At 43.3% G+C, this 26,551-nt stretch overlaps 1 protein-coding gene across 4 annotated transcripts; it reads right to left on the bottom strand.

Annotated features, from left to right (window-relative positions):
* Positions 1–26,429, bottom strand: LOC111244038 (uncharacterized). Of its 4 annotated transcripts, XM_086978507.1 has the most exons (5): positions 24,262–26,429; positions 21,068–23,254; positions 17,035–17,112; positions 10,044–11,547; positions 1–9,428 (listed from the first exon to the last, which is right to left on the bottom strand). In XM_086978507.1, exons 2-5 carry the CDS (start codon positions 21,239–21,241, stop codon positions 8,230–8,232), a joined length of 2,955 nt encoding a protein of 984 aa, XP_086834633.1. In that variant the 5' UTR covers positions 21,242–23,254; positions 24,262–26,429; the 3' UTR covers positions 1–8,229. The 4 variants fall into 4 exon arrangements, with proteins under 4 accessions (XP_086834633.1, XP_022646317.1, XP_022646320.1 ...); XM_022790582.2 differs by having other exon boundaries at positions 21,068–26,429; XM_022790585.2 differs by lacking the exon at positions 17,035–17,112 and having other exon boundaries at positions 21,068–26,427.
* Between the last annotated feature and the right edge of the window lie 122 nt (positions 26,430–26,551).

Below are 26,551 nucleotides of genomic sequence, written 5' to 3' on the forward strand. Positions count from 1 at the left end.
TTACGTTTTTCATACGTTTTATTTATATGCTGAATAATTGATCACCATTATCATCACCACCGCTGTCATGATGCGTAGACTCTACTCGCAAAATCGCGCAATGCATTCTTCTTCCTCACATACCGATTTTTTGACATTTCAGTGAGATTGCCGAGATTTGAGAAACTCGGTCATCAGTTAAGCTTTCCTTTGTGTTTTTCATCCTGCTTAAACCTGCTCGTTACCAAGTATGGACATATTATGCATGTTATTGTGCTTAACGTAACACCGACGTACACTTCAACTGCAGTGTGTATGTCCGCATCCGTTGTTTCGTTCTTTTGCGTCATCAGAAAACGAATTCGTCGATTAAAATCTGGCCGTTTCGCATTGGCAACATGGTTCTTACCGCAGCTGCTCTTTGCTCGTATTGTTTGCACTGCTTAGAGTACTCTGAAACTCTGTAATTTTTACTTCATGATGATGGTCATATATGGCGCCGGCTGTAACTGTATGTCTCAGCAACAGTTTGCCTTATTCATCTACAGATGGCGTAGCATAGCAATGGTGATTTTTTAGGAAACCAATAGCATTTTAAGTGAACCTTTCCACCACAACTTCATTAGCTTGCCAACAGGGCTCTCTACTTATTATTCTCGGTTTAGAAAAGACTGTTCACAGTTATTTGCTTGTCAATGCGAGGTCTCTGTGTGTCGTTTTCTGAGTCAACCTTTTGATCACTGGTAATAATAGTGATAGCATCAGAAATCATAGTAGTTTTCTTACATTTTTGGGTTAGTTAATTATTTAAGGTTTATCATTAACTATAATATTCTGGTTGCTATCGTCATTACTAGCGTTATAATTGTCATTAATAACGGTATTTACTGACAGTATACGTGTCTTACAATAATATTGTTGTTGTTAACAGTATTATCAACGTTTTGTAATCGTTGTTGTTGTTGTTGTGAACACAACTTACATAGTAAAATGCGCTTCCTCTAGGGAAGCTTACTCATGCTGAGGTAAAGGGTAACTGGGGTCTGGGGGATGAAGTTAAACTGGGAGGCAAACAAGCAGACAGACCGATCTTTTTAGCAGACGACAGCAACAGCGAAAATCCGCGGGGCGTTACTGTGCATGCTGCTGGTGTTGTTGCTACATCTGGAACTACCGCAGAGTGTCGCTACGATAAATTCGACTAGTATAGGCTACACGCACTATTATTGTTGGGTGTATTTGAAACAAATATACAGCTTGTGGGCATCAAGCCCATGTTAGACATTAAGCTATATATATATATATATATATATATAGTTAATTTGTTGGCTTGTTTAGTACTCGAAACAGTTATACAACCATTGTTTACAAGATCAGTACTTCAACGAGAAGTTATAGATAATATAGATACTAATACGAATGGTAACACCTGCGCTGCTATTCTCGAGCAGCAGAGTGAAGACAGCGATGCGTGTTAATAGTATCACTCCCACTTCGTTCTACCATTTCAGTGCCACGCATTTGACGACAGTGTACGCTGGGAGTAAAGCAAAACGTCCATGTTTTAACTGTTTTCACAGCTCCAACCCGCCATTAACCGTGGCATAACCGTGCATTTCCTTTATTCGAAAGCCTATCACACTACGCCACCACTTGACGCACCTGCGCGTCGTAGTTGTCACTCTATTTAGCAAAGCATTAAGAGACTTGCAATTTACTTTGTTTAACAATAATTCAAGAATATTTATGAAATTTGAAAATATTTCCTATATAATAAGCTAATCAGTCTCAAATTTACGTTTTGTCGTGGCTGATCTCTAAGCAAAACGTTTTTCTTTTTTTCTATTTCAGTGGGTCTTGGGCAACGACTAGTCATAATAGTTAGAAAAACGCGGCTTCCGTGCTTACAACTGTCGCTACCGCAGAATTGCGTGCGGGTCTTACTGCACGGCAACGATGCCTGTCGCCAACATTTTTTCATGCGATAATAATTATAATAGATACAATAGCTTATAATTTCCCGCCTTTTTTTTTCAAGAGGATTTGTGAACTGGGTTCGATATACAAAGTGCTACGTAAATGGCAACCTTTTTATTATACTTTTCGCTCATCCGTGATGGAAGTGTATTTTAGATGGAAAATATACATTTAATGAGCCTAGATTCAATGCGTTGAACTTCCACGTTCCCCAAAAGAAATCCCACGCAACACTGCACTGCAATGGCAGGTGACAAATGTTCGGATAAATAGAAAAACAAAGTTGTGAGAGTTTTAAGAAGCCCTAGCTTGCGCTATAGTTTTTCCTCGTACATTATTCCTGATATAGAGATTTCATTTGAATGATCAGTTTATCGATCAAATGCAATATCTGACCTTTGACATATTAGATAGGCAAATAAGGCGACTGTAATAATATTATGAAATCTTTTGAAATCGCTTGTTCTGATTCGAAATTATCAAATAATATGCATTGCTGGTACACGGCACCTATCAAGTTTTTTTTCAGGTAAATATACGGGCATCTTTATGAGGCATAAAGACCCATGCGTACGATAGATTTCTGAATATCTACATCACTGTACGCTTGCACTATCTAATATAGATACATGCTTTACCGTTGTGTTGTTACATACACATGCAGAACGACACCACGAAGAGAGAGGTATACATTTATGTACCCTCTTCGTTTCGCATCTCGTGCGCACGTCCATTGGACCATTGTTACTATTGACACTTGGATATATCAATAAAAGGAAACATCGACGCGTACATTATATATTCTCGCTCTCGCAACAGGTAGAGCTTACGTGTTTATAAACTATATATATATATATATATATATATATAAATGTATGCATTAATCGTATTGATTGTGTGTGTCTCGTCGGTTAGTATCATAATTATATCAAATCCTCTAATCATCGATGCTTGTGCTAAGTACCTATCGCTTCCTGTGCAAGTTTACAATTAACGCACAATGTACGGTAATTCCTTATCGTCATCAAATAGTCAACATTAGGCAGCTAAGTTGAACGAAGAACCGTTCATAATTAGGCATATATATATATATATATATATATATATATATATATATATATATATATATATATATATGCAGAATAGCACAATGTGAGCAAACCCAGCGTGTGCATGATAGTAACTGCATTATGAATGATTCAAAGCGACCAAAAGTGTGTGGAGCTTCATGAGCTGTTAAGACTTACATGGCCCATTTTCATGTTACCAAGCCCAATCGGGTAATGCTTTGCAAGTGGGCATTCAGATAGTCCTTATCGTTAATCCACACATCTCGATAGTTCGTAGGCATAACTTGAGTGGTTAACGCTTGAACTAAATGGGAAAACGTTCAACGGTGGCCATTGTATCAACTTGTTTCCGTAATAGCGCAGTGGGTAGCGTATTAACTTGCTAAACTTAAGAATTCATGAGGTGGTTTAGGCTTGAATCCAGGTGCAACGACACTTCGTTTCGCGCTGGAAGTCAACCGTCTGAAGTGGTTCCTAACGGCTTAGGTGCCGGGTCTAAGACACGAAAAACAATGTGTTAGGTAGCTGTTAGCAGCTTCAGTGTTAAACATAAAACAACTCTCCAATTGAATGTGAGTTCAGTAAACAACCGTGATTCTAATAAACATAGAGTCATAATAATTCTAAACAAAAGCTGGGTCTAACTGACCCATAAATCTTGTTCCACTTCCGCTTTTAACCGTTCTTAGCTTCTGGAACCTCTGTTGCGTGATCCCTGACGGAACCGCGCTTAACTATTGTCAAAACGGCCGTCACGGCCGGTGGGGACAATGTAATAGCAAAACTAACGCAAATGATTCGCGCCTTTCTGTTACGTGCCACATGGCTGTTCCATATTCCGTCTCGTTGCAATTGGTTTCTATTCGTTTCCTCTCTTTACATTCACGCTTAGTGTTACAATACGATCGAACTGACTCCTCGAATAATGATGCGCGCATTGTGTTAAGATTCCATTACATTCTTTTAGTAGATGCGTTCCTTGAATGTTTATCTCAATCATATTTAGGTTCTTTTTTTCGAAAATCAATTTTACGCCAGCAGAAAGGTACTATGCGAAAGTGACTATGAAATCATGTGCGAAAACGACCCTACCCGCTTAGTAACTCGTGTATGTGCATGTAGCGAGACGCGTAGTTAAGCAACTAGTCAATAAATCAAATATCTTCGTTGCCCTCTTTTCAATTGCTTTCATTGTCTGTGTCATGGACTGCTCTCATTGCGATTACGCCCACGAATCGAAGGATACACAGCGCAGTATAGCTTATATTCTACTTCAGGCGATTCTGTATACTAACAATCATTTTATGAAGACGTTTATTGCGCCCACTAATGGAAAAGGTAGATTAGGGGATACAATAGAGATCTGAACGCCCTAGGCGTTAAATTGTTATGTGGTATTGTAACTAGACAATTATCAATAGTAGAATCTGTGCAATTTGACGGAAGAGGAACATTATATAATACAAGCAGTGGTAATAATAACGATACTGCACCAATGTTGCGGTTCGCTTCAGCAGCTCTGAACAGTAGAGCGGACTTACGCTTGTCCAGTAAATGGGGTACTCCTAACATGTCCCCTTGTTGATCAATGGAACAACTGTATACAGCAAGGTTCGTTCTCTCTTAACGCCCGGTGCTGTCTTTGCTTTTTCAGCTTCTGTTCCTAAGTCCGGTCTACGGGCAGTGCTAAGCTGTAGCAATCTGTTCAAGAAAACTTTGCCTATCGAAACATGTAGCAAATATCAATATTAAGATATGTTCATGTGGGTCTTCCTTGAGGGGGGCAGCCCTGAGGGGTTGTTACTGTGTCGATCGCCTGCTGTTATTCATATTCTATTTCAGATCGTTAAGTGAAACTGTTATGAGCTGCACACAAATGTAGCATACCATTATCTATTTAAGTACACCCGGTAGTCGAAGTAAGGTTCGGAAAGATTTAGGAAATCAGTTCTTGCAAAGACTCGCTACTTGAATTCTACTGAGATCTTCTACTCAAGCTAAATGGCACTACGTTCACCTAATTCTTTAGATTCATTAGTAGCAGCATGATTGCTATTCATTCTGAATATGCTGATTGGAACACCTAAAATAACACTAAACATATTTATTTTCACTTTAGTATTTCTATAGGTCTATAGTTAAGTTTATTCAATTTATTTCAAGAAAATATTCTACACGAAGAAAATTCTATGTATTTTTAATTTTTGGAAAACTGACTATTCATGCTTCCGACGAATACGGGCTGACGTGAAATTATACATACAATATAAACAAAAGGTTATATCGTGGCGTCATTGTTACTCTTGGTTTGCATTAAAATAATGCTACATGAATCAGAGCTTCCACAATGCTCTTAAAATGTCAAAAAGCCTTAGGTAGCCTTAACTCTACAACATCGAGTTGGTTGTGTAATATAATGCAAGAAGTAACCTTCCCATTCATCAGAATGAATCAACAAACGTTTTGCCTAATACCGTTTCATTTGTTTTCACCTGTACCTTAGAACTGTTACGTTTGTGATATTTTATCAATTAATTTTATACTTGTATGAAGAACGGGTATACTCGGAATGACTGTTTTTAAAAGTAATTTTTGTTGCAGATAACCACCAAAATATTTAGTAGCAAAAAGTGCCCCTTTTCGAAATGAGTCACCGTCGCGAAAATATTCTATGTAAAAATGATATCATCTATACTCATTAGGCAGAGTCATCAGAAGATTTTCAAAATCCTCGTAGCGTTCATATATATATATATATATATATATATATAGCGCTACGTTTACAGATATTGGCTATAAAGCATTACTAAGTTCCCTGTTAACCCAAGAGATTGTTTTTCAGTTATACTCGCTACATGACTAGAGCGTTTCCCAGCCGATCCCACGCCGACCCATTGGCCGACTACAGTACTGCATACATACGCCTATATAAAAGTCGCCGCAACAATAATAATTATTATAAGTTCTACAAACTAATAATAAAATTCGTGATGCTAGTATAACTTTCCATTTCGGATAAGACTTCGGTCGTAGCATCTGACAAGCAATGAAATTGATGCCATTACCTTGCGTCAATCTGTTGCGTCTCGTCGTCACGTTGTTTCGAGTGCAGGATAGGATCGTCATCCGGGAGGGCGGGGATCAAAGCTTAGCTACATGAACATTCGTTCGAAACATCACACCTGTTCCAGGGAATCTTCTGATCATCTACACAAAAGACGCTATAAATACAGCGAGTCATTCTCGCTGCTTATCTCTCAGCTAGCGCCCTTCTTCTCTTTCGATTTTCATACACGCCCGCGTACGTGGAGACAGGGAAGACGGCTTTACTGTTTCCCTAGAGGAATTAGATTTCGATACTATTCTTGTAATCCATAACTACATTCGCGTATTTCATCGAGGAGCAGGTAGGTGCACATAGGTATCTATACAAGCTACAACAATTATCCACATTCTACGGGCGGGTTTTATGTAGCAAACACTACATACGCTGTTCGCGTTTGATTACTCTAAAATGCCCATTATTACAGGCTATATGTAGCTTCATACGTATGTAAAATAGAATAATGACCCCAGTGAAACAGGTAAGCTTTCATCATAATGGGGTCGATAATGTCAAACGACAGTATATTGGTAACGGTTGTTGTTACGAATTCGATTTCGAACGTGTCAATGAGGTAAGAGATTATAGCGTTTGCAAGACTTGTGCCATATAGATATATTGCGGTATACGTAGAGATACAGAAAGATTAATGAAGACGGTTTTTGATGAAATGGTCGCTGGTTTGTTTTTCGTTAGTGCTATTGCTAGAATCACGTACATTAGCGTTAGATCAGGAACGCCAAGGGGTGGGCGAGGACCATGATCTCAATATTGAAATCGGCATATTTCGCTGCGACAAGATTTCCGGCAAACACCTAACACATGCCCGCTAAGCGATGGCTTCACACACCGACTACCCCTACACTGTTATGTGCAGATAGCATTATATGTAATAGTATCGTTTCTGTATTTTTGAACGAATATATGCATGTTTGTCATTCACCTTGCTTTAAAGTCCTCGGGGTTCACGGTGGAATCTGGCATAGTAGCTTAACTAATCTGCTCCATAGTTACGCCACGTCCCAGTATAGGACAAGATTTTATTCCACTCAATCTAGAATCGCCATACTAGCGCGCTGCAGCGTCGACATGTTGGCATTTTTATATGTCTACTAAAGGAGCCGCTCGATTTCACGAGTGTGCTTCGGCCTCGCTATTTATATACTTTCCTTGGTCAACAAAACAACGCCGACCAGCTGCTGAACGCCTGCTTACCGCTCTGGACATTAACTAAACCGTCAATGTTCTATTTGGGGACGCCGCAGAAATTTTTCACCAATAAAATTTTAGCATACTCTACTAGCTTCGTCTATACGTCACTTTTTAAACTAATAGTTTCACGCCTTGGCCTCTAATAATGTGTCCCTCTGACGGCATCGTACGCGACGCAACAATCCGATTTCGTTACGATACATTACATTTACTACGCACAGGTATACGTCTAGCATCATAATTCAGTAATAACAACGATGCTAACATTGACTCGTGCTCGTTGTAAAATAGATACGATTATCAGACGTGAAGCAAAGTAATGGTGGTCTGATTGGCAACTTAATTTGGCTTAACGAGAAATACGATAGTTATTGCGGCAGAGCTTCGGCAGTGGCGCTCCAACGCCGCAGGACTACCAAGTACAATCAATGAAGCACTACCGTGTGCTTTGGCGCTTAAATTATCTGTCAATGCTTGTGTACGCCCGTTTAGATCATATATAAATGCAGCCGGGCACAAATAGCTAACTCCACCGAAAATGTCGTTCCATTGTTGCCCATGTTAGCGTTTAATACTGGCATACACCATGATGTTATATTATGTAGCACGTACGGTAGACGTTTGTCAGTACTTACTAGGAGACTTGTGTTCATCTGTTCTGTGATAGTTGATCGAGCGCCTCGTCATTCAGAATTTCACGAAAACGCAGCTAATAGTATTATTGGTTTGTTAGTTTTCAGCCTGGGACAGTCGCTCTGAGTTTATCGATAGGTAATAGCGTACATAAATGTGTATCGATCGGTTGGGAAGTTCAATTGCGTTCGTACTGATATCAGTGAAACAAGTGTTTTGGTTACATTTAGCTAGGATTAAACCTAGTTAGTTACTCTACGATTTTGATGGGAACATCGCCAGGATCGTGGCACAGATCTTTGGCGCATTCAACCCGTCCGGATGCAGTTCCAGGGCAGCATTAACTTGCGCTTCCGGGAAAATGGATGTAAGATGATAGTAAACCTTGCTTCGTTGCTCCAAAGCGCCGTACGTCCATAAAACTCCTGGGCCAACACCCCCTCCTCCACCGCCTCCTTCTGCTCCGCTAGAATTATCAGAAGCCGCAGTTCCGAATGGAGTCGTCGTTTTCGAGAGACTTTGCCCAGGTGGCGTTATGAGAGGTGCCCGCATTCGGTTCTGCGGGGGCAGACTCGATGGCCGCAAGCCGTGTACCCCCTGCTGCGCCGGTGGCGGAGGAGACGACCAGATGCTTGGCTGGTAGCAGGTGGGTGTCACAAACTGATTGGGAAACATGTTTAACCTAGTGTCCGATGTTGAGTTCTGGCCGGAAAGTAATCCGACTTGCCAGCCACCGTCGCTAAACGTGCTACTGTTTCCCGTCTCTCCATGCGCTCCCCGAAATGCCGATGAGGATCCATCGGAGCTAAGCCGAGAGACGTTTTGATGCGACGCAGTTGTTCGCGGTCCGCCTGGAGGTCCACCACCGCTTCCACCTATTGACTGGCCTGATGGCTGGCCTATGCCTGCAGGACCATTTGCCATTCGCATTTGGGCTAGCCGATCATCACAGGTCGGATTGAGCGTTAATTGGCGCTGCAGTTTTTTGTGCAGGTTGTTGCCGGTATCGCTCGGTACTACTGAGGTAGCTCCCAATCCCGCAGAGCTAAGCGAGCTAATATTCACGTCTTGGTGTGATTCAGAAGGGTCGGACAATTTCTTAGCAAGTGTCAGGTGGCCAGACTCGCCGACATGCGCTGTTTTGTTCGGTGGTGGCAGATTCGACCAACTCGAGTAACGGGATAACGGCGTTGACGGCAAGCTATCTACGAAGGCTTGCCAGATGGCAAAGTCATCTTTTGGTCGACTTCGAGGTTCTCCGAGGCCACCTGTTGCACCAGAGCCAATGGTAGGTGTACCGAAGTCGTCATGCGTTAATGGTCTTTGTGGTGGGGCCGCAGAACGAGTTCGACTTAGCTGTTTTTTCCTGGCTCCGCTGTTGTTAGCAGCTGGGACTGAAAGATCGCCGGCAGACGTGACGGGAACACTACGAGTTCGCGTGAGTTCGTTGCCACCTGTTGGAAAAAAGTTTGTTTTGATTAGCGTTGGGCGTTACGACGTGCTCTTCAACATGGGAATCGGAAGGACTGGACGACTGCCTTTTCGACTATACAGATTTGATCTTCTTTCAGAAAATGAATCATTTGTTATAAATGTAAAAGATAATAGCTCCGCTTCTTCTTAACATATTTCTCCTGCGGACAAATAGAGCAATGCGGCATACGTTTCACGAACAGTTTCTTCAATATAATGAAAAAAAAAAATGATTACTTTTAGATTAAAGGAGATCTACCTAAAAGTCTAGCTCGTTAAACAAGCTAATAGTTTTATACAATTTTTTCAAAACGTTCTTGTCTAAACAAATATAAACGAAATTAGAAATTTTTCCAATACTGTGTGACTAAATGACAACATTAAGTCTGAATCGTTTTTACCTTGTAAGATCATCTCAGTTATGTGCACTGCTTCGTGCGAATTACATAGCTACAAATCTATAATTACATTATTCACCATATGTATTTACATTGGTATCCTCTAAATGATTATGTGTATATAATACTACTAAAAATCTAATAAACATATGTAAAATAAAAATAATAGTCTTGATTATTAATTAAACGAACACTAACCCATGTGAAGGTTACGCGCCTTTCCTTCCTGCATTATTTTCCACTGTTCCGCTAACCGATCGGTAATTGACTTCTGCGGCATATTTCCCCTTTCAGGGTGGTAGTATTTACACTTATTGCCGTAAGTGCACTTTTTTGCGTACGGACAAATTGGGGGTACAGTCTGTTGGGGTGCGACGGAAGGCTTACGTAGAAACTGGTCGAGAGTTGGTCCCTGCCGACCGAGTGGGTCATCTGGGGGCATGAATCGATCGTTCACAAACGAGTACATAAGCAAGCGCTCTTCGACCACTCGCTTAAATTCCGCTTTCTCTAGAACGAGGTCTCGGTAGTTGTCGTTCGAGACAACGATTCCGTCATTCTCAGTCGCCAGATTTAGAATATACCGGTCCTCATAGCAGACAACACGCTTCCCGCCTACATTTCGTGACGGCGTGAACACTAGCAGCTTTTCTCGTTCTAGCTGTAAAAGGATCTCTTGGTCGGCAATAGGTGTGTTCGGCCTAGCCGACTCTTTGCGCCAGCTGGGCACAAACACCGTCAACTCGGTGTGACCCCGGGCGCGGAACCAGTCTACGCAAATTCGAATGCCCCGACAAGAGAACACGTCCTTGTTCCCATGGCTCATCGCAACATTGGAGCCATCGATTACGATAGGCCGTAATTCGCCACCGCTACTGGCGCTGCCAGCTACTCCACCAGGCTGATCGCCTCCTGCGATTGGCGCTACTGGCGTTTGGTCATCTTTGGACACGCTGGAGGATAGTTTAATCAACTCGGCGAGTAACTCATTATTTGCCGCATTCAGGCCCAACTTCTGTAGAGCAGTTTGTACCTGCGCTTCTGTGTAGCCTAACTTTAAAGCGAACTCAAGCCTTGCTTGATAGCCAGGATCGGCTAGAACTGCCTTGAGTTCGACCTTTTGCGTGCTGATATACTCAGCGAATTCGGCCCCGAGTGTGTCGGACACTGTTCGAGAGACATCGTCATGTTTGTGGAGCTGTTGAACGTTGTTTGGTGCTGTGGCCATGCCGGGACTTAGCGCTCCATGTGAAGCACCCTGGGAGCTCTGAGATCGGGTGCCGGGACCTAACCCGCTCTCTGTATCCGAATCATACGACGAGTCTTCACTCTCGACGCGACGAGTGACGCGTCCATCCCTTCTACCGTCGGAGCCACCGATCATTGGGCCAGGTCCGGTCGCTTCAGATAAGAAAGGATCCGAGGTTATCGGCGGCTTTGAGCCGCTGCGGAGCACTAAGTTTTCGAGCATCTGGTTTCCATGTTTGGTGCAGAGAAGTTCTTCGACTAGCCGCATGGCTCTTAGAACATTAGCTAGTGGACCGTTGGCCGTCAGTTCGTTTTCACAGGCACTCACTATAACGCAAGCATCCCGTTCAATTTCGCCTCGCACAATATACAGTTGGTTAAGACGGTCCAATGATGTCACAATATAGCTACGTTCCGAAGCTGGGTTTTCCGATATCACTGATAGTAAGAACTCCTGAAATTGTGTCAAAAAAGAAAGATTCGATGAGTATGGACAGAATAACACGAAACAGAGAGAGAACACAATATGAAGATGCACGTTAGTTACGACGGCTGATACGAAATGAAGGGGTATCACAACGAAATCCCTGGCATATTCCTAAAGATCGCAAAAAGCGGCTCAGATTTGACTAGACCGCCCGCGTAACTAATTAATTAGAACAGACCGATTAGTCTGATTCATCTCTCCGAAGACAACATTTTGATAGGGGATTCCGGTGAGCAAACGCCAAATTTGTAAATTACCATATTAGCCCCTTAGTTCTTAGAAAAGTTAACTAATTAACTAGTTAATTAGCTAAATTTTTATTGATTTCTTATTTAGAAGGTGCATTTAATTAATATCGCGCTTGCATGAATAAGAGAACATAGCCAATGGGGTTTGGTTAATAACCGGAGAACAGAAATAGATATGTTTATGCAAAAAGGGCCGTTATAAAATGCCTTAAGGGTTGCGGCCATCTGTCCATTCAATATGTCAAATCTAAACCTTTACCAAGCAGGGGTTTCCAAATGCATCACTTCAGATACGCCTCTTTCGTTCGATCAATGTTTATACCGTCGCGCTGTTCACTCATGCTCTGTCCAATTGGCGCTCAGCACATTGTGAGCCCCCGAGGGTGTTCAATTCTGGGAGGTTATAGTCTTGGTAGAAATACTAAAAGTAAGTCAACCTATGCATTAGGAAATAAAACCTAAAAGGGTAAAGAATAGCTAAAAATAGTACGCGTTAGTTGCACTTTGCAAGAAAGCCCGTTCAATAACAGAGTGCGCGTCCACAAAAAATGTCATGCTATCCAAACACAATGTATTGCTTAAGAAAAAAAAACAGTAGATCTTACAAACTGATGGCCAAAGAGGACACACAGACTCAAGCTTCGTTGACTTCCTTGGACACGGTCGGTTTTTTAGCAAACCCAATTATTCACTGAAAATGCACGAAGCCTATTTACTTATATTACGAGAAAATAGTTATCCTAACGACAGGAAATACTAGTAATGAGATTAGCATTATTACGTCGCATGTTTAAATTGACTTCGTGCAAACCCTTTTGAGAGAGATCTTACTTTTTGCAAATTTCTGAAGGGAGGACTTTATGTTCGGGCGGAAAATCTGCTGAAAAGCCGTTTTCCTAGCATGAAAACAGGGTTAACGATAGAGGAAAGGCGAGGGAGTAACTTGAAATCTACCGAAAGTGCATGGTATAGAGCACATGATAATGTACTTGCGGGAACGGAGGGCACGACTTGAGACATTAGTCAGTTAAAGGGCTAACAAAGATAGAAATTTCTCCTAACCGAGGCTAAATTCTACAAATACAAGAATTGTCGAGAGACACATGTGTAGGATGCGTGGCAACGAGGCTGACCGCCCACCCTATGGCTGCTCCGTAGCAATAAAAGTTTTAGGAGTCCTGAGAGCCGGAATTGTAAGACACGCCTGGTCAAGGCTCGACCCAGGAAGGATTCTCAGCAAAAAGAGTATACGTGAGCACCATTGTTGCAAAAGACTGACGACCTACTGAAGCAAGATTTGTAACGAATGAGAATCAAGGATACACACTGACAGGTAAAGTAAACTAACAACATGATTTGAAAAACAAGGGCTGAATTTTTCTGCTTGGTCATCTCATTAACTGGAGACAACTTGAGGTTTTAATTCACCTCGAGGAGCTCAGCTGTTCCTGTCCTAACGATGTCTTCATGTCAGTTTGCATGCGTATGCACTTTTTTCAAACCAAGAACAATGCCATGATTAACGATGATGAAGAAAACAACGCACAGTGAAGCGATCGCACACGAACCTATTTCGAACGTCGATTTCAACGAATCGGTCCCATCGTTCTTCCCTAATTTGGCCGATCTATGGCCTGATGTATGAAAACAAACTTGCACTGAAATACCCTGTTTTCGGTCTACCCTACAAGTGAGAGAAAGATGAGGTCTCGATGGTATTGGAGTGCTAAGTAAATGAATATCACAACGACTGATTCTGCCGGTACATGCAGATGGGCTGGGTTTCCGCTGGTTCAATTGACTGTTTCGCGATATAAGCCGCTGCCACCTCGATATTTAACTGGTTCATAGGGTGTGTGTTTGTCCAAAAGCAGTAGTATGTATGAAACTTTGGAAAAATGAAATGACGACGTAGAGAAAGTGCCCTATGAAAACTTGATGACAGCACTTGAACCAACCTTTTTTTTTGTTGCTAATATTTCGAAGCTACAAAGCACTAAAATTACGTATTCTGTTCAGTATCTCCTTGAGCGATTATTATTTGCTTCCAGCTGAAAATGCATCGGTACAAGGCGCATCGTTATGACTGGCCCTCAGCAGAGTTCACGGCAACAGAACTAACGCAAAACATAGGACCGCAATGCAACACTGGCACACACATTCACTATAACTGCCATTCGGCTTCTGTAACTCGTTAGTTGCGGCCGAAACGCTGTTAAAAATGCATTTGCTTTTTTTCTGCATGTTTCTACGGCGAAATGCAAGAGCGACTAACATCACTGGGAAGAGCACGGCCGGTGTGTCTGATGGTGTTCCCTCCGACTGATGCGGCTTGTCGTTGTCGGTTTTCAAGACGTTGCTGCTGCCTTTGGCCGGCGAGTAGAAGGACGCGAGCGCAAATCGTCTTCTTCTTGGCCAGACGTTCGCGTCTGTTCTTCGCCAAAAACGATCATCGGCATTGGATAGAGACTCGATGAGATGAAAAAAGCCAGTTCGGCCGAAGAGGAAAGCCGGCGACCACGAAGGCTTGGACACGACAGCGCAGTAGTCAGCCGAAGTCATAAGTACATATGCGTGCAAGTGCCGGCGACAGCAGCATCAGACGCTGGCGGAGATAGCGATAGAACGACGGCTTCTCCGGCCTTCTCTGTTCGTACGCTACCCGGCTGCTTGTAACGCTGCCTCCGAGCCAGCTCAGTGCTCACTTACTCCGTGAGCTTGTTCGGCCATCAGACCCAAAACAGGCGGAGCTGGTGGGCCGAGTCGATCGGTAAGGCAGCGAGGTAGGCGACAACTTTTTGCTGAACCCGTCGAAGACCAAATCGGTCGAAATGCCACTAAAAACGCCAATTTCCTTGTTCGCTCGTTTATTCGTTGGTGTGTTCGGCTTACCGAAGACAGCGGCAATGATCGACGGCCAGAGAGAGCAACGGCTGGTGGGGTTACAGCAGGGGCGAGGATCGGCGCTTCTGCGCGGGTAAGACGCGGTGAGCCGGCTCACCGTTCACCGTGGCCCTCCGTACGATTTCGACTGTTCGTCATTCGACGGTATGATGGTATCCTCAGAGCGAAACTGGCCATGTTGACGATGATAACTGTGGCTGCAGCAGCGATGTGCTGGTACTTGTACTGGTAGTCCTCATTTTGTGTGCTCTCGTCTTCGCTTCAGTGATGCAGCCCGAGTGCCTGTATGTGTACGTCTGTTTGTTTGTAATATGTGTGCGGTGTTGCCTGGACTCACAACACCCGTCGGTGCAGGAGAAGTAGCAGTACTGGCAGCGACTCCCCCCGAAGATTGAAGAAGCGCAGAAAAATAGAGGAAGAGGAGGAGGAAATGCCGGGCTAAGCCGGATGTGGCTGACTGTGCGGTGGGGAAGGAGGGGCGGAGAATTTTTGAGGGAGATGGTTGAGGGGCGAAAAAGTATAGCGAGGTGAATTACAGACCCATCACCGTGAGCGTGATAATAATAACAATAACAAGAAAATTCCCATATTCATGGAGAACAGGAGCTTGGCCTGTCCGTTCGTTCAGTCGATTATGGGCACGACAAGCACCGCACGCCAACGAAGGTTGCCGGTTCATACGATAGTGCGCAGTCAATTAAACGTCGTTCGTTAGGGTTCACTTTCCTTCAGTATATTCCGAGACTATCGTACCGAACATGCTAAACGATACTATCCACAGCGGGCATTAAGGGCAACGGCTAAGTCACTGCGCCGCACAGAACAACATAGACCGTCTTGGTAGTTACACTAAATCGAATTACAGTTGAAACGACACGCGTTTAACGATAACCCGCTTCGAGATTCGAGCTTCTCTGCTCGCCTTGTACGATTTTATATGGCTTTGGCAAGCTTGTAGATGAGATTGGTAAAGGTACGGCAAGAGAAACTCGTTTTTTTAAATCGTTACAAGCGTAACATCGCTTAACGATAATGTCCTCCGATCGTAGATCGTGACTGTGTCCGGGTCCGACAATTACGACCGACGGCCACAAGGCTAAGCCTCCTTGTCTTCAGGAGTCGCACTATAACTCAAGTAGACCGCAAGGGGTAAGGAACACGAAGGAAGAGCCTCTCGTCTTACGGACGTGGTCAAATCAAAACAATCTTTAAATCCCTCCCATTTAATTTTAGTGTAATTGAGGTGCTGGATATTGGGCCCGATCTATTACTCGGATAAATTATGGATTGTGTCTACAATGTACAATAGACATGGAAAGTATCTGTTATTGGTGTTTGTATTGTTCAGTTTGTTTCATTGGATTGAAAAACCATTATTTATAATCTAGGGCTAGTTAGAAGAGGTCCACAGTTGGGTTTAACTTTACAGGGTATTTATAACTTGATACATGCATTATTTTTCCGTGTATCTCTTGATTTTACTGTGCAGTTTCATAAAACGTAGTCAACTTTTGCCGATAGACAACGGCAAGTGTGATCAGTGTGGTATCGCGCACATCGTATTGCTATGCTATATAACAATAATAATGATAACATTTGCGCTACGAGGAATGCGTTCTGGCTACTGATGATTCGTTCAACACAAAATTACAGAACTTCTCAGAAGCCATTTAATGTCTGTAATAATCAAGCTAACGTTCTTACAATTGCTAAAAGCGGTACTAGTCTACCATTGGAGAAGTGGGGCCGTAAAATCTTACAGGCCGGTGTGCAGAGACAGTGGCTGAACTGATCGACGGCTATACGATGCAATTCATAAAAGTCTTACCGACAAAAAACCACTTTCACTTTATGGTTCTAAATAGTCTATGTATAGAGTTTTTCTCCGCTTGACACTTATCACAGACCAGCCTCTGTGACGCATAAATATATGTGCATATATGTACAATAGGAGGAGATGCATTACTCAGGGTATTTCGCACCGCATGCACAAGCTACGTCCACGTACATAGTAATCTACTGACTGCCATCATTTTTCAATTAATGCTAAACAGAAAAGTAAACTAAAACGTGCTATAGCCGTTGTTTTTGCGACGTTACGCTTGATCTTACGATCTAGCTTATCGTCGAGCCAGTCAATCAGCTGTCAATGTTCGAGCGAGTCCAAATGAACGTTATACTAGCTAAAGGTTAAACCATACGAGACAGTTCAACCCGGATGCATCACCAGCATGAACATCATCCTCAGGCGTCGCTTTCATTTCGTCATTAGGTGAGCTAGCTAGTAATTTGTAGTATTTACGTGCTCGAAGAGATGGGTCAGTGCTGGCGGCGGCCGGCATAGAGAGGGACGGACTCCCGATAGCGAGGCGAAGAACCACTAGAACACAGGGCAAGGAACAATTATAACAAACTCACTGTTGTAAATTGGAACAGAAAAAAAAAAAAAAAAGAGAGAGAAAATGTAAACGCCGGCAGACTGAGGTACTATTGTCTAGATCAAGCGTCGGGAAGATTATTTGAAGCAGAAGCTAATTGCTCTTTTATCGTGATAAGATTTAAAATTCCGCCATTTAAACTCAATTTCACACAGATTTAGTACTAGTTTATTTTTGAGAGTACTAGGGTGCTTAACTCTAGTTTTTATTCTTGTTTTTCTTAAGTTATTATTATTATGAGTTTATTCTTTAAGAACATTTCATTACATTTTAAAAAACTAACACGACTATCTAGTACCTTAGTTGCCTGTCCAGTACGATGAGAGAGCGCGATGTTTGCTATCAATTAACGCATCGACACTAATTTCGTAAAATATCATAAAATCTCGAGTAGAACACTACGAATATGCCCGTACGCCTTTATTCACGCATATATCGAAATAGAGGGAAAAGGTGTAACCGAAAATATAAAAACCTACAGCACTGATAGGGCGGATTCATTTGTTTCCATTTCATAGACACGCATTCAGAAAAATAATTTCGAAAATGTAATATCGCCGATAATAACTTTTGGTTTTCTTTCTGGGCTGGGATTAAACATGTTACGTGTCTCCAGTGAAAATTATTAAATTTAGGCGCGCTTTTTCACCGGTAGCTAGCGTCATTTAGTCTCGAGACTAAATACACAGTACATATGGATATTCGATGTAATATTTAAAGACTCATCTTATGCGTGCTAAGGGTATTTGTTTTTGGAGCATTCGTAGGGCGCTCGTAATAGCTTGCTGAGAACAGTTGTATTCACTTAATTAAATCACACGTGGGTAGATCTAGGTTCAAAATGGAGGGTGGAGACACAGCATTTGTCTTTTGTTCTAGCCATTAGAAGCGATGTCAAACGGCAGTTACAAACGCTATAATCAAAATATTTAGCCGTCGCATACAAGTCAGCCAAACGATCCGTATTATGTTACAACTGTTATTACAACTTCTACCCTAAAAAATGTTGCAGTTCTAATAGTTAACGCAGCGGAGTATTTTTTTTTACTTGGATTTATGCTCCGAACTATTGCAATGTACCGACCTATTACTGCCTTTCTGACACCTACATATCTAGTGTCTTTTTCTGCGCAATTTCAATATGGTAACTAATTCACGGAATAGGGATCAATAATGAAAAAGTCATCGAGGTAATAGCACTATTCCATGAGAAGTCTTCACGCGACTAAGAAGTCCGCCTGTTGAAGCAAACCAAAGAGGCACTAACTTATCAATGTCCTAGCTATTCTTACCCAGTGCCACTTGTTCCATCTGGGTAAGTTAAGCAATAAAAACAGCATCTAGACTGCAATGTTCAATATTTTTTTTGCGACTAATGTAGAGTGCCGATAATTCAATGAATAATATCCTTGACAACCTGCGACTAAAAACGTTCGTTCTCTCACAAAAAAACAACAGGTTGAACACGCCGCCTGAACTTTTCTATTGGAAATGATAAAGGCACAAATTTTATTGAGTTTTGCAGGCAAGTTTCAGAAGCACAAGCCTTTTTCTCTCTGGCGTATTAATAATTGTTGTTCCTCTGTTATTTCATTACTTCTTTAGCAAAGGCAGGAAACCGGTGTTTAGAATAAGGACATTGATCTATCGTGGCTTACGTATTATATAGCACTACAGAATTTCTTCCCCAGAGCTGAAACTAACTCTTCCCCATAGTGAAATAGCTTAACGCGCGCTTTCGTCTTATTAAGTCCTCGGAGAGATACAACTGGAAGAATTAATTAGCAATCAAGCAGACAGAAGTTAGCTTGGAATTGTACCTTCTGCAATACGGGACAAAGGCGAAAGAAAATAAAGCACGCAGATTAGCTGAAAACATTTGCAATTTCCATAAGGGTCCATAACGGGTTCAATTTAAAAGGGTTAATTTTTAGATAGATACTGTGGTCTGTGCAAGAACAGGATCGACGTGACTGTTATGGTGGTGGTGCTAACTGCTCACGCCACACGTGTCTACGTATGTACACTGTGTGATGAGAGGACTTTTTAATGGGACCCATGCAATTTATAGATATACATGAAAAGCTCGTTAACTAGCGATCTAATATCAGCCTGAGAAAACTCCCGTGCACTGAAATACAACCAACGGGTTCGTGCCTGATTCGTGCATAAATTGTTCGCGTTCGCCACTGAATGCGGGCACTGGTTTCACGCCAGCTCATCGTCATAAAGCGTTGTAAAATAGTTCTCTACTCCATTAATATTTCTTTTTGAGATTAATTTATTTAGCGAACACATTTATTCACTGCTAATAAAATCAAATAGAACGTCAACATAGATCAGCGTTTCTGATGCTTCGATATTTCTGGAACGCTCCCTGTTGGCTAGATAGAAACCCCTTAACCCATACACAGATAAGCATTATTCCTGTTATGATAGATTGTTACCGTGTATTTGTGTAATCTTTATATATATATATATATATATATATATATATATATATATATATAGAATTTTGCGCACGTTTCCCGTTGAGTCCGCTACGAGAAAAAGGTCAACTGAAAAAGGATAGCCGTTGTTGCAGATCGCTAGCTGTCCTCCGGATCGGTCATCACATTCATTCGGACAAACCTATGACTGTACCGTTGGGAACGTTCTGTCAGCCAGTGCATCTATAGACGCGTGCGCTCGGACGACAAAACACTACGGCAGTCGTAAGAAATAGAAGTTGATTAGCTGTAACAGTAACAGCGCACTTCAGCTAATTTTGGACGGGCACAGTTTCTTGTGAAGTACAGAAAGCCTTCAGCAACGAAGTAAACGTTGCATATATCGTTTGCCTTCTGTATTAGGCCATCATGCTATTCAGGTAAATTCGAGAGCATGATACTGATTATTTTCTAATGAAAATATTAGAGATACGCTGCTTTTCATGCACTCGACAATGAAAAATGAAAAATTACATACAATTTTAGCAAAAATGAAAACTCAACTCATCCACTATGACTAATAAGAACGCTAGCAACTAACAACGATTCCTACAATTGTGTAATAGAACATATGTATTCATCTATATTAGAAGAAGTCGCTAACTTCCACGTAAATGGTAGTGACATGAGCAATACATGCCTAGAGCTAATTCTTCATAAAGCGCATTTGACGGATAAACAGAACGGTATAAAGAATCCAGTATAGCACGAAATAGTAATGACGTATAACGAAAGAAGGAGGTAGTGAAGCCTCTACGCCAATCTGCTGACGCCCAGACCTATATACCAGATCACTGTACCCGAGTATGGCGCATTACGGCACGTCTAATTTTTGCCAACTTATCAAACATAGTTTTGCGCGGCACTAATAGAATATTTAACGAACTAATTAATTATCATTAATTAATAATAATGGCAACCACATTTATTAGGTGTACTTATACAGCACGAACCCGAAAACAAACCTAAACTTGAACGCTACACCGAATTCTCATTGTCTTTTCAAAGGGCAGCAAATTGAGGAAATAGGGGTACCCATACCTCATCGATTTCTCTTCTTTTGAGCTGATTTCATTACTTACTGCTGATGGAAGCAAGCTCTCCACTTTGTAAGCGGAATAGGCGCGTACGAATGTTGCCATTATTCAGCATGTTCTTGACGTCAGTTTGTATCAAGACCTTTTACTTGTATTTATTTCATTTGTAGCTGACCATTGGTAAGCAATTACTTACTGAATAAACAACTAGTTGGTGACTGGCTATATTTCCTATGGATATCAAAGGTTCCTGGCTTCGGTAGAAATAGCTGTAACAATACATCCCATTGACATTAGTCCTTTCTATACATACTAAATATACTCAAATTTGCAAACGAATATGGAAATCCTTCAAAAAAAAAAATTCTTACCTGCGCGTTTTTCAGCGAATCCTGCTTCTTATGGTGGGTCCATAAACGTAGCCGAAGTGTGCCATCGTGCTCATCCTCGATCTGTGAGAGACAATCGAACAGAACGAGCAACCTCTGAAGACAGCGCTTCAGTAGAGGCACGTCGACATTGCAGACGCTCAATTCGGCCTCCATTACAACTCAATAATATCTTAACTACACGATCACAACGACCTTGACGAGAATATTAGACTGTCGAGAGTATTCACGATGTGCCGTAACCTCGTAATTTCGCCTAGGACAACATCAACATAACACAAAACACACCGCCAATAACGGTGGCTACTGACGACTCTGTCTATTCTCCTGTTTTCGTCGTACCGTCGTGGAAGTTCCACGATCCCCAAGCCGAATTTCGTTCCAGAAGTTGATTAGATGATAGTGAGCCGCTGCTGATCTTCTTATTCCACACCGGAACAAATTCCTTCTGCGCGGATCGCACCTGCGGCAGTTGCTGTAGCAGCTTTGAACATAAAGGGTAAAAGAGATTTAGGAAGGATGGGATTCACATAGGACTATTTGTGAGATCAGAGCGCATCGCGGGTTCGTGAAAAACACATGTATTTGCAGACGACGAGGTGGATATTTACGCGTCCCGATGACGATAGGAAACCTCCCGCCGACATCTGCCGGAGCTGACGGCCAGGCCACCGACAACAATGGCAACAATTATTAACAACCTAACGATGCCAACACTGTGGCTTGCGTTTCATTTTTTGCTTTTTGATCCCTTTGTGTCAGTTTGTCACCGACATTGTTCTAGTTGCCTCGTTGTACGGAGGACGCTGCTGTTTACCAAAAATATTGCAATCACGTTCAGCTATAGCAAGCGCATTGATGCCACCGATAGCGGTTACGATTTTGTTTCTGTAAGACAAAATCTCTGTTACTGTTGCTGTTGCTGTCGTCATGCAGATTACTCACTGCTATGAGGGTCAATAACGACGAGCGAGCACGCCATCATTTGAGGGCAAGGTCGCTGATGATCTTGGTTAGCTGAAGCTGTTACTGTAGCAGTTGTTTCCGAGTTGCCTCAACCGCGATTACCCTCTGCACTTTTATATAGCCACTTATCCAGATAAGGGATTTTCAACAGCACCGAGAAGCCGTCTACTACTGCTATTGAGTATCAGCTCCGCTCGCTGCAGAGAAAATTCCCCGATGTCTGATGACGATTCTGATAACAAGGCTGTTGCAATAATCGCAACACCTCACCAGCGATCGATTCCGTTATGAGGCGAATGTCGTGGAATAACATGGCCTCCTTAGTCAGCATGCGTTTCACACTGGGAACAAATTGTATCTCTTTCTATTTTGTCGAAAATCGCCCACAACGTGCTTTCGGATAGACTTGCTAGAAAGCCGCTCGCAGTTCGATTTGAATTTGTGCTGTTCAGACACTGCTCTTCTGTCGAATGGCCCATATATACCATGGAGAGTACCTTTACCCGCGATTGTTTCTTCAATTATGCTCTTCTTAGTTCCATGGTTGCCGTCTCTATGTTTGTCTGTTTTTCCTGAACGATGGCCTGTTTCACTTCAATGAACTTCACGTCCACGTAACTTCGTGTGATTCTTTATTAGCGTACAAATCCTACGTTAGTGCATCCGGTTCGCCGATAGCGGAACGGGTCTTGCTAGTTGGCTAGATTATAAGCGAAGAAGGGGACAGCTTATTAAACTGTCTCGCTCGCTTGACCCTTTCTGTGGTATACATTTCTTTTCGAACGGCTTTGCTAGTCGTCCCCTTACGTTGTTGTTACCGTCGCTGTCAACGTTTTCTTAGAGCTAAATTCGATTGCAGCTGTTTACTGTCTTTTACCGGCGGCGGCGGCGGCTGCTGCTGCCGATAGTTTGATCGCGGTGTTCGACGCTGCTGCGGCGCCTTACCACAGCAGTGCTTATAATGACGCTGTTCGTACCGCAGTGGTGCGATGGCAACATGCTTATGCCTCCGTTCGTATGGCGCTAGCTAGTGTTAATGTCGGGGAACGCAGCGGCCAGCGGTTAGGTTAACGAACGAACCAATCTATGGAGTTTTCGCGGTAATCTTCCGGTAGTATCCGTTACCCTGCTTGCTATGACCACGAAAGCCTACCTTCGAACAAACAGCCCAATCCGATCGGTTGTCCAGTCAGACCACTTCACCTAATACCGCAAAACGGATAACAACTTTTATCATTACTTAATGAACGCCGCTACACCTCACCAGTGAAAACTATTCTATAGTAAGGTAAATAAATAGAGAGGCTGGTCGTAGATGTGCTGGCAGCATGCGAACCCATTTTTTTTGGCAATGCGTTTTCGGAGTCGAGCTGACGATGACACAGTTGAGAAGGGCGCGTAGAGTTTAATAGCAGATTTGCTTTTGTTCAGAGATTTCATATGTGGCAAAGGAAGGACACACGATAAAGACGGCAAATATTGACGGCAGATCCGCGAATGTCGCAACGTTGAGTTAACGAGCAACAGACTAGTTTATCACCGTTAAGCACTGCTCTCTGTAGTGAGCTTAGACCCCCCGATGTGGAGCACCGTCGTTCTTAGTGAGAATCACATTGAGTACGACAACAGAACGCAGGCCTGTCCCGCACTGACTGGACGACGCGCACAACGCCATACGACGACTGAGCCGCTGTTGAAATTTTATGTTTAGATGTTAAATGCAGATCGGACGATAGGAACAATTAGCGTAATAATTATTACGAACACATACGTATGTGCCGTACAAATGTGGCGAAGGTAAACATAAATAAATCTCTGTTCTTTCCGAGAACGCCTTAGCTCGATCAGCAAACAGAAATTGGCTGTCTGTTACTACGAAAGTCAACAAATTTCTTATTTGTTACTTTGTACCACAATTACCAACTTCTATATACGTCAAGGCTTTATGCATCGCATCAGCGAAGCTAGTGCTAGCATTAGAATACTATTATCTAGTTGTACCAGTAAGTTTCTGTTAAAACTCATCACGATCACAGCACCAACCAATTCGTATGATCTTCTCGAAATTGCAAGCTCATGTATTTCGGAGGGGCTAATTGTTGCTGATGGCTAAGAATTCACTGGACTTTGTTAGAGACTCTGTTTATCCTATTCACGAACGGAGGAGCTAATCGTCGACGAAGTCAGCGAGAAAAGTGACGGTGGCATACCCTTTACGCCGACAGTTATGGCGCATTCTATTTTTGCGGTGTTGTTCTTGATTCGTCGTCTGAGCTGCTCCTTTTGCCATCAAATAGCTACCGGGATCTCTCCATCGTTGCCCACTTATCAAACAGCGTTACTATTATGGAGCCTTTGTGCGTATGTGGTAGACCTATGAGCGAGAATAGCGACTGTACGATTATGACTAGCGAATGGCGTCGCCTGCCGTTCGTTGTGCGTCGAATTTTGTTAAGTTTGCATTATTTCCGTCCCTCGGTGTTTCTACAGATCATACGACACGATCGTGGCATTCTATCTTCATAGCCAGTGAGGCTTTTGCCTTTCTTGTTTCTTTCTGGCCTCTTCCAGCTGGACAGTACCGATAGTACCGGACTCCACAGCGCGATCGACGGATCTGCGGAACTAGGCAACTGCGAAACCTGACAGGCTCGGAGGATGAGCTAATGAACTCAGTCGTAGACCAGCACGTAGCCACTCGGCGCTCACACGACACTGTCACTTACCAACCAGTAATCAACGATGCTGATGCGTTTTTCGCCGATAAACTCACGGGAGCACTCAATCAAAACAGCAGTACCGTCTACTGAGCTGTGGCTGACCGCTGTATTAGCCTAGATTCGCTCGATCGCTAGTTACTGATCAACAAACAATGCTTTCCTTCATAATCGTCTTGCGTTATCTTCATTTTCTTCGCCTTTTTGGCAGTCAGCGCCAATGGTATAGATTCGTCATTTGACGGAGTATTAGCATTCAAGCGAAGCCGCAGGACAACGGCACACTGATGATGACGAGTCAACGACACAAAACGGAACAGCCGAAAAAAGGACGAAAACATTTGCGTTAGCCTTTCGTCTCTTTTCCAGTAGAATTCACTTTCTGGGTCTATCTGTCTGTCGCTCTACCCATGCGTGTCGGGTCTGATCACTGTACTGCACAGAACAATTTGTTGACGCCTGTCTCTGTCTATCTGCTACGGCTGTCGACGGCGACGGGGGCGGCTGGCACGACGCGACTGTTCCTCGATCGCCGTTGTTCACGTTTTAATCGCAATCACGGTCGCGAGTCCCCTCTTAATAGAGCTTCCCAGCGTGCGCAAGCCAGCACCGATCAACTCCACCAACGGTCGATCGGCCACCGACGGCAGACGGACAGCGCACCGCAGCGACGATGACGGCGCTAGCTTTGCACGTTGCACTCTACGTTAGCGACTGCTAACACTCGTTATTGTATTTGCCCTATGTGGCTGCTACCGCGAACGAACACTGCTGTTTACCGCTTACCACTTAGCATCACTCGCCGACGGAGCCGCGGCAGAGGCGGGAAGGAAGCGGCAACAGCAGCAGCGGCGCCAATAACAGCAGTAGCTAGCAGTCGAGGTGGTGGCCGCAACTGAGCGCTTAACACGACGCTACGCTTAACGCCAGCGCCCATAGTTGCGTCTAAGGCTAAGCGAGAAAACGAAGAGGGTACGCAGCAGTGCGCGGAACAGTCCCCACCATCGGTCACTGTTTCTTGTAGCAGTAGGCACACCACAAAGGCAGATCTTCCCTCTCTCTGCGCCACTGATGGCGCAGCGCTACAAGCGGAGCGAATCAAGACAGCAGCGGCGGGCAAGCCGCATTGGATGGAAAAGCGGGCTGGTTGTGAAGCGGGACTCGAAGGGGGCAAGATAAGACAGCATTAACCCGACGATGACAATTGGGACCAAGAGGAACGTCCGCCGTGGCGCGGTGATGGCGATGCTAACGGCAGGCATAAGCACAGCAGCCGGGGAACTCCGGTAGAGGGCAGATTGAGACTGCGAACACGGCTTTACGGACAGAGACGATCGCACCATAACCTTGAATCGCACAGGACACTTGTGGACTAGCCGATGATGGTCGGCCAATGGTAGCGCTAAAAAGAGGATTTCCTGTCGATACGCTTTGCACTGCCGTCCCCGACACGGCACAACTTCTCCTTGCATTGTTCATCGGGCGTGAATAGACGACATTGACGAAAGACAAATCAATTTTATTTAAATTTGCTGTATTGTTCACTGGTGATAAAGTGGGCATGTGTTGGCTAAGCAAAAAAAAGGGAATGATTCTAGACAAACGACCTTCCATGTAACGGATTTATCTTTGTCCACGTGCATGTACACTATGGCCGAAGGCAGACACAAGTCTAAAGAGACGTTTCACGCTTCGAAATTAGATTTCGGTGGGAACTTTTTCTGTTACTATTGTTTGGCCTGATGTCCTGCTCTCTGTTTGATCTCGGTGTTGTGTCTCGGCT

This window comes from Varroa destructor, unplaced genomic scaffold, assembly GCF_002443255.2.
Source record: "Varroa destructor unplaced genomic scaffold, Vdes_3.0 BEIS01000002.1, whole genome shotgun sequence".
In the NCBI taxonomy this organism is placed as follows: Eukaryota; Metazoa; Arthropoda; class Arachnida; order Mesostigmata; family Varroidae; genus Varroa; species Varroa destructor.